General features: G+C 39.8%; 1 protein-coding gene across 2 annotated transcripts in view; it reads left to right on the top strand.

The window, feature by feature from the left end:
• Nucleotides 1-13,167, top strand: part of LOC144770368 (CD209 antigen-like protein C) — a 233,071-nt gene that overhangs the window by 175,109 nt on the left and 44,795 nt on the right. The window contains exon 4 of one of the 2 annotated variants that reach the window (XM_078654834.1): nucleotides 1,130-1,192. The exons of the other annotated variant lie outside the window; for it this stretch is intronic. Within the exon in view, the coding sequence (XP_078510960.1) occupies nucleotides 1,130-1,192 (63 nt within the window). The remainder of the gene's footprint in view (nucleotides 1-1,129; nucleotides 1,193-13,167) is intronic. 2 annotated transcript variants of the gene reach the window in all.

Here is a 13,167-nt window from a genome sequence, read left to right as displayed (position 1 = left end):
ACGACGGATACTAAGAAATCATAAAGGGCAGTCCACTGTGCGAAATAAATAGTGTGCAGTAGTGGGAAGAGAGAACTACCCTATGTACAACTTTTAACTTGAAAGATAATGAGCAAAAGCTGCCTATAATCACCTTCACAGTAACAACTAGGGTGAATGATGCTGGATATCAAGAATTGTGTGTTTTAATTGTCCTGAGGAAGGTGGTGCGTACAGCAGGATCCACCGAAACGTGTCGACTTGGATTAATTTGATTGTTTTTAATGTGTTGCAGCATTTTGTTCCATGATACATGAACTGTAAAGCTGATACCTTGACAAGAAATACGTGCATATTTGAGGGGTATTTGTAAATGTTTTTAATATATTTAAAATATATATATATATATATATTTAAAAAAAAAAAATATATATATATATATATATATATATATATATATATTTTTTTTTTGATGATTCATACGCCTTGGTAACGTAATATATATTTTTAGCCTGTAAGTGCGTTTGCGGTTTCACTTGTTTTGTGGGGTTTAGAGTGAATGAAAGACTGTATGACGACAATTTTAAATAGAGCTCTCCTGATCATTGCAGGAAAAGTGCAGAATAGGTAGCTATCTGATTTACACTTAGAGAACACAAGCAAGGGAACTTTCTTGTTTTTTATGATTCGTAAGAACATCTCACACATTGCAGACTCTTCTAAAAAAAAAAAACCTTTACATCTCCATACATAGTGGTAGCAATGGCCAACAGGTGTTCCATGAAGTATAGTCATTCGATGCATAAGTATGTAATACCTGTGGTTGACTCAGTCTTTTCCTAGTCAGTGGCCCAAGAGTAGAATGAGCTGGGCTACCTTCTAACCTCTTTATTGTGGCCACCATCATCAGCTGGAACATTTGAGCTGGCCAGAACTGGCAAAACCTCAACACAACAACTACCTAATGTGGGCAAATACACATTCCTTTGTCTCTCTGCACCAGGATCACTCCTACATAATAAAGTGCCACTTGATAGTCTGAATGAAGACCAAACCATAACAGAAGCAACTTTGTTTAAGGACAGTTAAGGAAATAATGCTCACTGTCACCATATACTTGTCAATTTACATCCATATTTCTTTCTTACAGTTAAAAAAGGGATCGACAATTCAACACTACAAATGTTGAAGACGGATATCTGTGTGAACAATGGTAATTTATTCGGTGCTACAAGCACCACGACCACGTATACTCCTACTAATAGGAATAAAACAAAGTAAATTGTATTGTTTATGGCTTAATCCTAAGCAAACTACTCATGATAACCATACTGTAATTTATTGAGATAATGTTTTTAGGTCTGATCTTTGAAACAGATTTAGATGTTTCACCAGACTGCTAGTGTAAAATAAATATACACAATGTACATACATATGGGGCTGTTGGTTTAAAGTCTTCATCGATTGGCCTCACTGGCGTAATAAAACTGGAGACACTGCAAGGCGCATGGAGGGGTCCCCGTAGGACTCAATCATGAGCTCTCCGGCCAGAGTAATGTGCTGAGGGGGTCCCCTGGAGCTTGCACCCCCCCCCGTTACAGGGGCCTGTGTTACACCACTGATTGGCTTGTTAAAGAGTTATTCACAATTTGGTTCCGCCCTCCACAGTATATAACCGGTAGACACACTTCAGCCATTGGCTCCTCTTACTCTGAATGACAACATTTTGACATTGCACATGTGCAAGTCCCCATTTTCAATAGTGCACTCAGTTCCGGGCTGGTTGGCAAGCATCTCTTTTCAGTTTCTTGTATTACTTAATGTATTAGGCACTTTGACTCCAATACGCCTGCAATAATAAAGTAGCTTGTTGCTGCAGTCCATAGTAGAATTACTGCATTTGAATTGCATTTCAATGCTGGGGTGGCCACCTGTTCTTTATTTTGTCCAAACGTTTGTTGTCCAATAACTGCTGTTCTTACCGATGCATTGTTTGTAACTTTACCCCTACATGCCTTTTGAATTATGTCAGCTAATCAGATGGTGAAATATATCCACAAGTCACTACCATGCGTCCGGTACTCTGTGGTACACTATAAAATTATCTAAGATTGGCTCATCTTGCAGTGCTCAGCAGGGGTCAGAGGTAAATAGATTTTGAACCGGGCTATCATTGGTAGTGTCTTGGCGTTACGTAAAGGAGGGTGTCCCTCTTGCAGATGAGCAGTAGGTTGACAGAGACAGACCATACATGATGTGCCAGACAGTAGAGCTGGGAGACCTATGGCGAGGTAGCCTGGGGTGCCACCATGCAGAATCTTTAGTACTATGCAACTGTGAATGTTCTTTGATCGGCAGCCTTTGAAGGTCCTTTAATATGGGTGCAATATGGTCATAGAATCACAGACAATGATTCAGTTCTCTGGTCAATGTCATGTTATGGTAGGTTATGCTAACATTATTTATAGAGAGCACATACACCGGGCTGTTTCATGGCACTGGATACAGGAAAGGGCTTGCAACTCATCATTCCATTCATATGCCTGGGCCAACAGACTTGATTTTAAGAGTAGTCTAAATCTAAGATAGCACGAGGATGATCTGATGTTAAGTGGAAATGCGTTCCAGAAACGAGGAGCCAGAACAGAAAATCTGGCTCGGCCTAGCTTCTTCTTTTTAAAGGAGGAAATGACCAAGATGTCGAGGTGTGAGGACCTCAGGTTATGAGCAGGGGTATAGCTGTGGATGAGTGAAGAGACAAAATTCCGGGCAGGTGCTGCAAAAGTTTTGAAGATAATACACCCGACCTTAGATGCAGTGTGCTATGTCACTTTTAACTAGTGGCATATCCTTATCAGGGGAGTGATGAGGCATCTTTTTAGCTGTTGGTAGATCAGTCTGGCTGCCTGGTTTTGTACCAGCTGTAGTCTCTTTATTAGGTATTCTGGAAGACTGAAATAAAGGGAGTTCGCATGGTTGATATGAGAAATGACTAGTGAGAGAACAACCTGAAGAAGAGCTTCAAAGGTAAGGTATCTTCCAATTTTTCTAATCTGCCAAAGCTGGAAGAAGTAGAACAAAACTACAGACCCCACTTGAGGCTTCATTGAAAGATTATTATCAATATGGACTTCCATGCTCTTCGCTGAGGTAGAGGGCTGGGGGGTTGTCATGTTCTCTTGGCTAGTCCTGCCGTGTATGCCCTCTTTTACATACATTGTCCTATCCACACGACAATAACGGTTCTGACTAGTGACCTTTTACCCAGGAGTTTGGTCCCTGTCTCTTTGAGACAAGGTTCTTCTATTTTGTATATTGCTTCTTAGTATTATTATAATAACTGTACCCGATGTATACAAACGGATCACTGACATAATATTGAGGGACATAATATCGACTAGCAAAAATATCGGCGACAAAATATCGACAGACAGAATATCGACTTTGTATCTGCAAACAGGTAAGTACAAAAATATCGAGTAAAAAATATTGTTTACAAAAATATAGTTCATAAAAATATCGACTTTATTAAAAACAATGTTAAATTAAATTAATATTAATAATTAATTACTAAAATATACTTAAAAATACTTAAATTACCTTATAATAATTAAATAATTAATTAAAGTTATAAAAAAATATTTTTAAAAATCATATTTGTTAAAACATATATATATATAGTAACATAATATAATTAAATAATATCCAATATTATTACCGTACGATAGCAGAAGTATAAAAATTACTATTCCCACTCCTGAGAGTGCAACAGTAGGGAAAGCGTTGGATAGCGTAGGGGTAAAAATTACTATTCCCACTCCAAAGAGTGCAACAGTAGGGAAAGTGTTGGATAGCGTAGGAGTAAAAATTACTATTCAAACTCCAGAAAGTGCAACAGTAGGTAAGGCGTTGGATAGCGTAGAGGGAAAAATTACTATTCCCACTCCAGAGAGTGCAACAGTAGGGAAAGCGTTGGATAGCGTAGGGGTACAAATTACTATTCCCACTCCAGAGAGTGCAACAGTAGGGAAAGCGTTGGATAGCGTAGGGGTAAAAATGACTATTCCCTCTTCAGGAAGTGCAACAGTAGGTAAGGCGTTGGATAGCGTAGAGGTAAAAATTACTATTCCCACTCCAGAGAGTGCAACAGTAGGGAAAGCGTTGGATAGCATAGGGGTAAAAATTGCTATTCCCACTCCAGAGAGTGCAACAGTAGGGAAAGCGTTGGATAGCGTAGGGGTAAAAATTACTATTCCCACTCCAGAGAGTGCAACAGTAGGGAAAGCTTTGGATAGCGTAGGGGTACAAATTACTATTCCCACTCCAGAGAGTGCAACAGTAGGGAAAGTGTTGGATAGCGTAGGGGTAAAAATTACTATTCCCACTCCAGAGAGTGCAACAGTAGGAAAAGCGTTGGATAGCGTAGGGGTACAAATTACTATTCCCACTCCAAAGAGTGCAAAAGTAGGGAAAGCGTTGGATAGCGTAGGAGTAAAAATAACTATTCCCACTCCAGAAAGTGCAACAGTAGGTAAGGCATTGGATAGCGTATAGGGAAAAATTACTATTCCCACTCCAGAGAGTGCAACAGTAGGGAAAGCGTTGGATAGCGTAGGGATACAAATTACTATTCCCACTCCAGAGAGTGCAACAGTAGGGAAAGCGTTGGATAGCGTAGGGGTAAAAAGTACTATTCCCACTCCAGAGAGTGCAACAGTAGGGAAAGCGTTGGATAGCGTAGGGGTAAAAATTACTATTCCCACTCCAGAGAGTGCAACAGAAGGGAAAGCGTTGGATAACGTAGGGGTAACAATTACTATTCCCACTCCAGTGAGTGCAACAGTAGGGAAAGCGTTGGATAGCGTAGGGGTAAAAATTACTATTCCCACTCAAGTGAGTGCAACAGTAGGGAAAGTAGATACTTCATATATTATTATTAAAAAATTATATATTAATATCTTTAAAAAATTATTTAAAAGTAATTACCAATTTAATATAATATAATAATTAATTAATTACAAATACTAATTTAATTTAATCATTACAATTAGTTATCTATTAATGCTAATAAAATACAAATTAACAATTAATTAATTAGTAATTTAAAAGTTACTTAACAATTAAAATCTAATAAATACCAAAACAAAATTAACATATGTAATTAGTTATAATTAAATTACTTCCCACCCTATTCCCATATAAACCCACAACCCACTACAGAAAATAAATTAGTCAAATTAACATAATTATCAATTAATCAATTTAATTAAATTAATTCTCAATTAAAAGTTAATTAATTACCAATTAACAATTATTTAACTATTAATTACAAATAAATAACACTACATAAATTAACATATTTAATTAATTATAATTAAATTACTTCCCACCCTATTCCCCTAGAAACCCACAATCCGCTATAGACATAAAATTAGTTAAATGAACATAATTATCAATTATTTAATTAAATAAAATTATTTGGCAATTAAAATGTAAATAATTACAAAATAAAAATATTATTTAACAATTAATTTTAAACAAATACAAATAAATAAATTAACATAATTATCAATTAATCAATTAAATAAAATAATTGGCAATTAAAATTTAAATAATTACAAAATAAAAATTAATTAACAATTAATTAAAAACAAATACCAATAAATAAATTTACACATTTAATTAATTATAATTAAATTACTTCCCACCCTATTCCCCTATAAACCCACAACCCGCTACAGAATTAAATCACGCAAAATTTAAATAACTTTAAATTCATTAATTAAACTACATTATAACATAAATAAACACTTTTAACACATAAAATACACTATCAAAAATTCGATATTATTACATTTTGGATATTTTTATTAACCTATATTATGTACTTCGATATTTTGACTATCTATATTTTAAAATTCAAAACGATATTTTTTATGTCTATATTCTGTCCATTCAATATTTTGTCCAGCCTATATTTTGTACTCGATATTATGTCCATTCGATATTTTGTAGTCGATATTATGTCTGTTTACCATACAAACAAGCCCTCAGGCACTGCATAGTTATTCTGTACAAGGGTCACCACTTTTTCATCATTCTGGACAACAGGCCCGCTGTACATGATCACATTTGTTTTAAAAAACATTCACATTAGTTATAAAACGTTTTGATCCTAGAAGAAACCCTGGAGTGTATATAAATATATATATATAAGTAGTATATAAGACCCATGCTCACCCTATAAATTGGAGTAGAATTTCTACCAAGCTGACACGGGGTCCTGAATACTGAATCTTCGACATGCAGCAGTCTGACATCCCTCATGGGGTGTCTTCCTTGGGGCAGAGACAAGGTGCTTCGTTCTTTACCATCAGGTGAGGGGTTGGGACTAGGTCTGGGCATAGTTCTCAGAGTTTTGCTACACGGAACTCCTCGAAGTTACAAAAAAACTCTGTGAAGTTCCATGAGTGGCGGAGTGTGGTGCAAACTGCAGTTTGTGCTGGTATTCCTTCCCTTCAGAATTCTACCGAGCGCCAGCTCGCGCTCGCGAACTTACCATTCGTGAACTTACCATTCCTGATCTCGAGCAGGGAAAAAACTCCGCTGCACTTCGCGAAGCAGAGTTTTCTGCCCTCCGCAAGCTCCGTGGAGTGCAGAAAGCTCTGCAAACTCCACAAACGAAGCGAAGTTCACTGCCCAAATCTAGTTGGTACCCAAGGGATCATGATAACCACCCCCCATTCATGCTTTGAAACACTAGGGGCCTACGAGACATAGATACACAATACACTGTATGGTTGAACAAATGTGGCATATCACATTCCAGGTGTAAGAATAGACGACCTCTCTGAAGAAATTAGGTAACGTCCTTCTGATGTTTTAAGGTGTTTTGGCTGGAACAAGCACATTAATAATGATTTAGGTGTGCCCTTCCTATAATGTAACTCGTTTACATGTTCTTGGCTCGCACCAGCATTTTACACAAACTACGGGTGTCACATCACACAGTATCTGGCCAAGTATGGGATTTTCATATCCGGAACCTAAACACGATCGATGAAAATGAAATTACAAACCAATAAAGTTGTCTATACGAATTGAAAATTCAGGTGTATGCCAATAACCATGGTTACCCAGTGTTAGGGACTTCATCCCACATGAGGCAACCTATTTTCTCTAGTCCCGACTGGAGCACACGGAAATTATTTATACAGACCTGCCGGGGTCGGGCCCGCATCCAGGACAGCGAGTAGATGTGTGGATGAGATGGTTTTATAAGCCACGTCCCCGGCAGATGAAACTGCAAATGGCGGGAAACACAGGAGCCAAGTACGTGTGACAGAGAGGCAGGACCATTGAGGAAGTAAGTGGGGATATGAGGCTTCTTCTGATTGCAAAGGGGCCTTATTAGAATGACATATTTGAGGCTGGGTTTACATGATCTTAACAGAGTGAGTCTCTACTTGTCTTTTTCCCTGTTCTACATCAAACCCGAAATTACACTGAGTTTGATTACAAGGCTACCCACACTAACTGCTGTCCCTTGAGACACACTAAATCCTCCTGAATAGGGTAAGATGTTTGGCATGTAAGAACAATCACAAGTGAAAAAAGGATTAATTTCATGTCCTGAAGTGTAAATGTGAGATTGAAGTTGCAGGATGTTTTGTGATGCAACAGCGAAAGTATTATCATGGAGTTTTTAATAGTATTGTGTTCATGGACTTGCATATATAGATGCAACTAAACGTTGCATACCGCTAATTGCAACTATATGGGGCAATATGATCCTAAGAAAGCTTGTTTTATCAGAGATCACAATAAGTTAATGGAATGAGAGCACGTTAAAGCACCCAGTATGCTGGAACTACATGAGTGAATTGTGTGCAGGGCAGAACGTACAAATATGATAATTCTCACTATATTCCTCTCTTACAAGCGGATAAAAAACACTACAGAACTGAATGGGAGATAAGTATACCTTCCACCTTTTCATGAGAGTGCAGCTTTCTGCGACTTCCATTGAGAACAAAATAGGAAAACACCCTCACTGAAGACCCAGGGAGAGAACCTCATTTCGCCCTGAAGAAATCCCAGGACCTATTTGGGCCACCTATTAGGGCGAACCCCTTCTTACTTCTTTTTATTATCCCCTGTGACTCCATTATTAAAGGGATACCTGGAGATGGAGGAGGATTTTTAATGTTTAGACCCCTGGCCTATCTCTCTTAAGTACTCCCTGAACTATGGTCGAGGGTGAACCTGATGATGAAGCATGACACTACTAGAGTGCGTGAGGGTTATTTAACACAAAGGAATTGCTTCCTTCCCCGTGCTTGAGTGGTTGACGCCACAAGAGTTTAGTGCTGAGCTTTCATTAAACTGGATGGGATACCTTTGGTGATTAGTATTGGATTTGGGAGGACGTATCCTCATCCGGGAATACCTCTCTTCCCTTCCGACTTAGGTAAAGGGCTCTTATACCTTAGCCTAGTACAATATAGACTGTCCAGTGGACAGCTGTAAGTAGATGGAAAATTTCCAAGTTTAAGTCTCTGGAACACATACCCTTTTATATACAAAATACTCCACAAGCTTTATAAAATACACCACAAACTTCATTCGTACACGCACCTCACTAGTTCCTTTGGGAATCAACACTCTACTCTCAACATGGCCAAACTACTAGGTATTGGGTACTCTGATGACATGGCATCAGCAATTCGAGTGGCACCATCTCTTTAGCCAGATACAAATATCACCCAATTCTTAAACCAATCCCACAGTTGGGATGAACTTAAGGAGCTGAAAAGAAATCAAATGAAGATCCCATTGCATGGAGCAATTATGGCAGAATATTTACGGGGAAATGTTACCCCTACAGACCTAGTAGTCACCAATGAACCTAGAATTTTCATAGAAGACCCTGTTTTCAAGAAGGAATGGTAACTTATTACGTAGAGATACATGTAAGATTGGTTGATTTTAATTATTAATACTGCTTAACACCTGTCTGAAGCCCTACTCGTCAACATCAAAACGAGTGAGGACTCATTGAACATAAAAATCAAGATATCAGTATTTAAGAAGAAACTGGAGGTGGTCAACAAGAAAATCAGTAAACACAAAAACTACCTCATGCAAAGCAAAATCAACAAGTTGCAAAAAAGGACCTGAAAAAGTTTTCCCATGAAAGAGTCTACCCATGTATTAGGGACAACTATAACAAACAGCTGGACACAGATACCGGCTCATCACACAGAAGTCACTCAGGATCCACATACTCAGACCAGAAGGATTAGTCAAGTGACAATTCGTCCAAGAACCGGAGAGACAAACCTAGAAGACAGAGAAGAGGGGGTTGTAATCAAACAGACCCTACATCACAGATGTATCCGTGGCCAGGACCATACGGCCCACAACAGTTCCAAGGACCCACTAAATACCAGAATATGCAATACTTCCAGCTTAACAAAAACCAGCAATATTTTTTAGGCCGGGTGGGAGAAGAGGCAGACGCAGAAGATGAGACAACAGGAGAATTCAATATAATGACGAAACAAGAGGAATGAACACAAGAAGCCAGATGTAGGACCAACATGCAGGCCTGAGCTCAAAGTAGACCTAGTTGTCGTCCTTACGGACAAGGATTTCACCGCAGAAGAACTAGGGGTTTTCAATAAGGGCCTTGGCTTTGTCCTCACCACCCAAATCGACAAATTTAAAACCCATTGTGAATTAAGGGAGTTCTTCAGGAAGATCCGTGTGAAGACATTCTTTGAAGGGAAACCTAAACAAGAAAATGATACTGGGTATACACCCGTACGACAAAAGTCTACGTTCTGTCCACCCCTATTTATAATGCCTCCGAGGTCATTGCATTTGAGGAAGCAGTCACCAAGGAGATAGAGTCATCACAAACTGGATGGAACGTTTACAATAAAAGGCGCTGGATACATTAGGCAACCAAAACAACCTAGTAATTAAACCAGCTGATAAAGTTGGAGCGATTGTGATACAGGACGTTAACTCCTATAGGACAGCATGTCTATCCCTCCTCTCAGAAGAGAGACATTAAAGGTAACTACACAGGGACCCCACAGCAAGTCTACAGAAAACCATATCCACAATCACTGCTGAAGCATTAGAGAGAAATTGGATCACAAAAAATTACAGAGACTTCCTAAACATGGAAGAACCCAGATCACCTTTGTTCACAAGGGCAGAGCCCCACCACCAGGCAGGCCCATTGTCTCCGGCATCAGATCTAATTTGCAACCTCTCTCAAAATATATAGACTGGTTCTTACGACCCTCGTGACTAAAATCAGATCATATATAGGGGACACAAAACATCTGCTCAATATCCTAGAGGAGTTTGACAATGACCTAAATGAAAATATGATTTGTTTGGACGTGGAGGCCCAAAACATCAGTGTGGGACTGGGCCCTTTTTTGCTAAAGTTCCCTAAACTTTTTGCTTTTCCCCTAGACCTTTTTCTGACACGTGTTGCCAACTTAGATGCTCTAGACACTTTGCCCCAGCTAAACAATGTCAAAGTGCAAATGTTCCCTGTGTAAAGTGTAATCGTGATTGGTTGTCCATTTTTGGTATGTTTGCTTTACTAGTAAAGTCCCGAGTGAAGTCCACTATGTGTGTCAGGGCTTGTAATGCAAATGCTACCGGTGGGCCTGCAGCACTTATTGTGCCACCACTCAAGTAGCCTTGCAAAGGGAACTCTGGCCTGCCATTACAGTGCCTGCGCGCAGTTGCCATGTTGTTCTGGTAAGTGCGTGCACTTACCAGACCCTGCCCTTCCCTTTCCATACACATCAGGCTCCCCTATGGTAGGTCTAGGGTAACCCCTGGACAGGGTGCAGTGCATGTGAAAGGTGGGACATCTACCACGGTGTGTGCCATGTCGTGGCAGTAAAATAATCTCCATTTCGTTTTCACTGCTGAAAGGCCATCTTGCCCACTAGAATACAACGGGGAGGCTGTGTAATATGTTTTCCATCCTATGTCCCCAAGGGCTTAAGATGGAAAGGTGAAGTTTAGTATGCCTGAACTCACCCTGCAATAACACATCTTTTTATGAAGATGGTTTTTGCATTGTGTGTTTGAAAGCCACTCTTTTAGAAGGGGCTGGGTTTTTGTATTTAAACATTTCTGTGTGTCTCTGCCTGGTTGTGGATTGACTGGCTGTATTTAAAAGTAATAGGATCTGGGGAATGTCTTAACCCAGGGGAGGAGGTGAGACAGCACAGGTTGACCTGCATCTGGTATGTAGGATGAGGAGTAGGCCTAGAGGTGAAGAGGCCTGGGCTGGTGCTAAAAAACAATTGTTCAATCTCCTGCTGAGTGATTGAGAATCCAGACACCGCTAATCAAAGGTAGAAGGTGTCACTGGTAAGGAGGCACCCAGAACTGGTTTGAGCAGGGGTCAATGCCCCCTGTAACACAAAGACTTCAAAGCCATTGAGGGATTTAACTATGCAAGCTGAAGCCCCTGAACTTTAGAGAATGGCTTGATCAAGTGTGAACAAGACTGGTGCTACTTCGTGGATCAAGAGGAACCTTTGCCAAGGAAAAAACAACTGAATAGACTGCTGAATATTCAAAAACTCAAAAACTACAGAGAGTCCCTGGGATTCTACATGTTGAGAGAGGAGGGCAGGGAAGAAACTATAAACAAAAACGAAACCCTCTCCCTGACCATTAGTTAATGCATAGGTAACATATCCTATATAAGAATAATCAAAATTGTCCCACAAAGTAGAGATACACATTATTCATACTTTTTTTATTGTATCAAAAAGTCTAGTTTTTAAAAGAAAATTATGTGTAAATTCATTGATATAAAAATCATTACTATACAGAATTCAAAAATAGAGAAACCCAAAAGCAAAAACAATACAGAGAATATACAAAAACAATGCAATACCACACGGCACACAAACATCAATCATTGTACAAAAGCACACTAAATAAATAACAAAAAAACAGTTATCACACACAGAATACAAAGATAATTTCAAGACAGAGAACAGCACCAACGCGCGTTTCGGAGTGGAACCTTTGCCAACAGTTCCTTCATCAGGGTGCAGCTGAAACAATTCACTTTGAAGTCATAATTTCCTTTGTAGATAATAGGCAATTTATATAATGTGGTGAGAGGGGCTCTGTATCAAATTACATTCAAGTGTATACACATGATCATGAACCTACTAAATTGATGCAACGATATGGAAGCTTAAACGCCAATGTGGTCAGGGTATCGTGATAGAATCCGTCAAGGCGGGAGATCTGTCAATAAATAACCTAGCAGTCCCAGGGTTTAAACGCTATGAGACGAGGGAGCAACTGAACAACTTGACTACAGGATAAAAAATGGAAAGTTCTTAAAGTTCTTATGATTGCTGGAGAATCTAAAATCAATGAGATATGTAGGGGAAGAGATGCAATTCACAATGCAGAAGGCCTAGATGCTCGACACTATGGAAGTCTTAAGCACTTTATGGTAGTGACTTATATAGCTTTCTGGGCCGCATACAAAGGGGGGTCTCTGCCTCCGTCGGGATCAGCCCTGCTGGATAGGACTGCTGGATACGATTGCTCTTACTGTGTGATCTGGGGCTGGCCTGCAGGTTGCTGTTTGAACCAAGGAAAGCCTGTAGGAACTTTGCTGTGTGCTGTGTGCCCCTGCTTGAAGGACTTTGCTGTGTGCTGTGTCCTGAAGTAAGTATTCCCAAGGGTCTGATGTGAGCTGGCTCCCTGTTTAGAAATGCAGGAACACAAAGGTTTCCAGAGAAGACTCTCAGATACGCTGTGGGTGTGTGTGCTCTGTCTAGCTTGAGACCTTTGCAGGTTGTGCCCTGTGATCTTGAGCACTGGGAGTTACAAACGAGACTCAAGATACGGTGTGCGTGTGCTCTGTCTAGCTTGAGTCCTTTGAGAGGATCGCCCTGTGAATGTGTGTACCGAGGTGTGTGCGTATGCTTGGGGGCAGCCTGAAACTTTCGTGTGGATTGGCCCATGATTGTGACCACCAGAAGAGCAAGTGTGCCTCAGCGACGCTGTGCGTGTGCTGTTCGCAGCCTGAGACCCTCTCTGGAGGTACCCTGTGATCGAGGGCACCAGGAGATAAAGGCTGTCTCAAGCGATGCTGTGTGCGTGTACCTTCTA

This window comes from Lissotriton helveticus, chromosome 7, assembly GCF_964261635.1.
Source record: "Lissotriton helveticus chromosome 7, aLisHel1.1, whole genome shotgun sequence".
NCBI lineage: Eukaryota > Metazoa > Chordata > Amphibia > Caudata > Salamandridae > Lissotriton > Lissotriton helveticus.
This window is presented reverse-complemented; position numbering and strand designations above follow the sequence as displayed.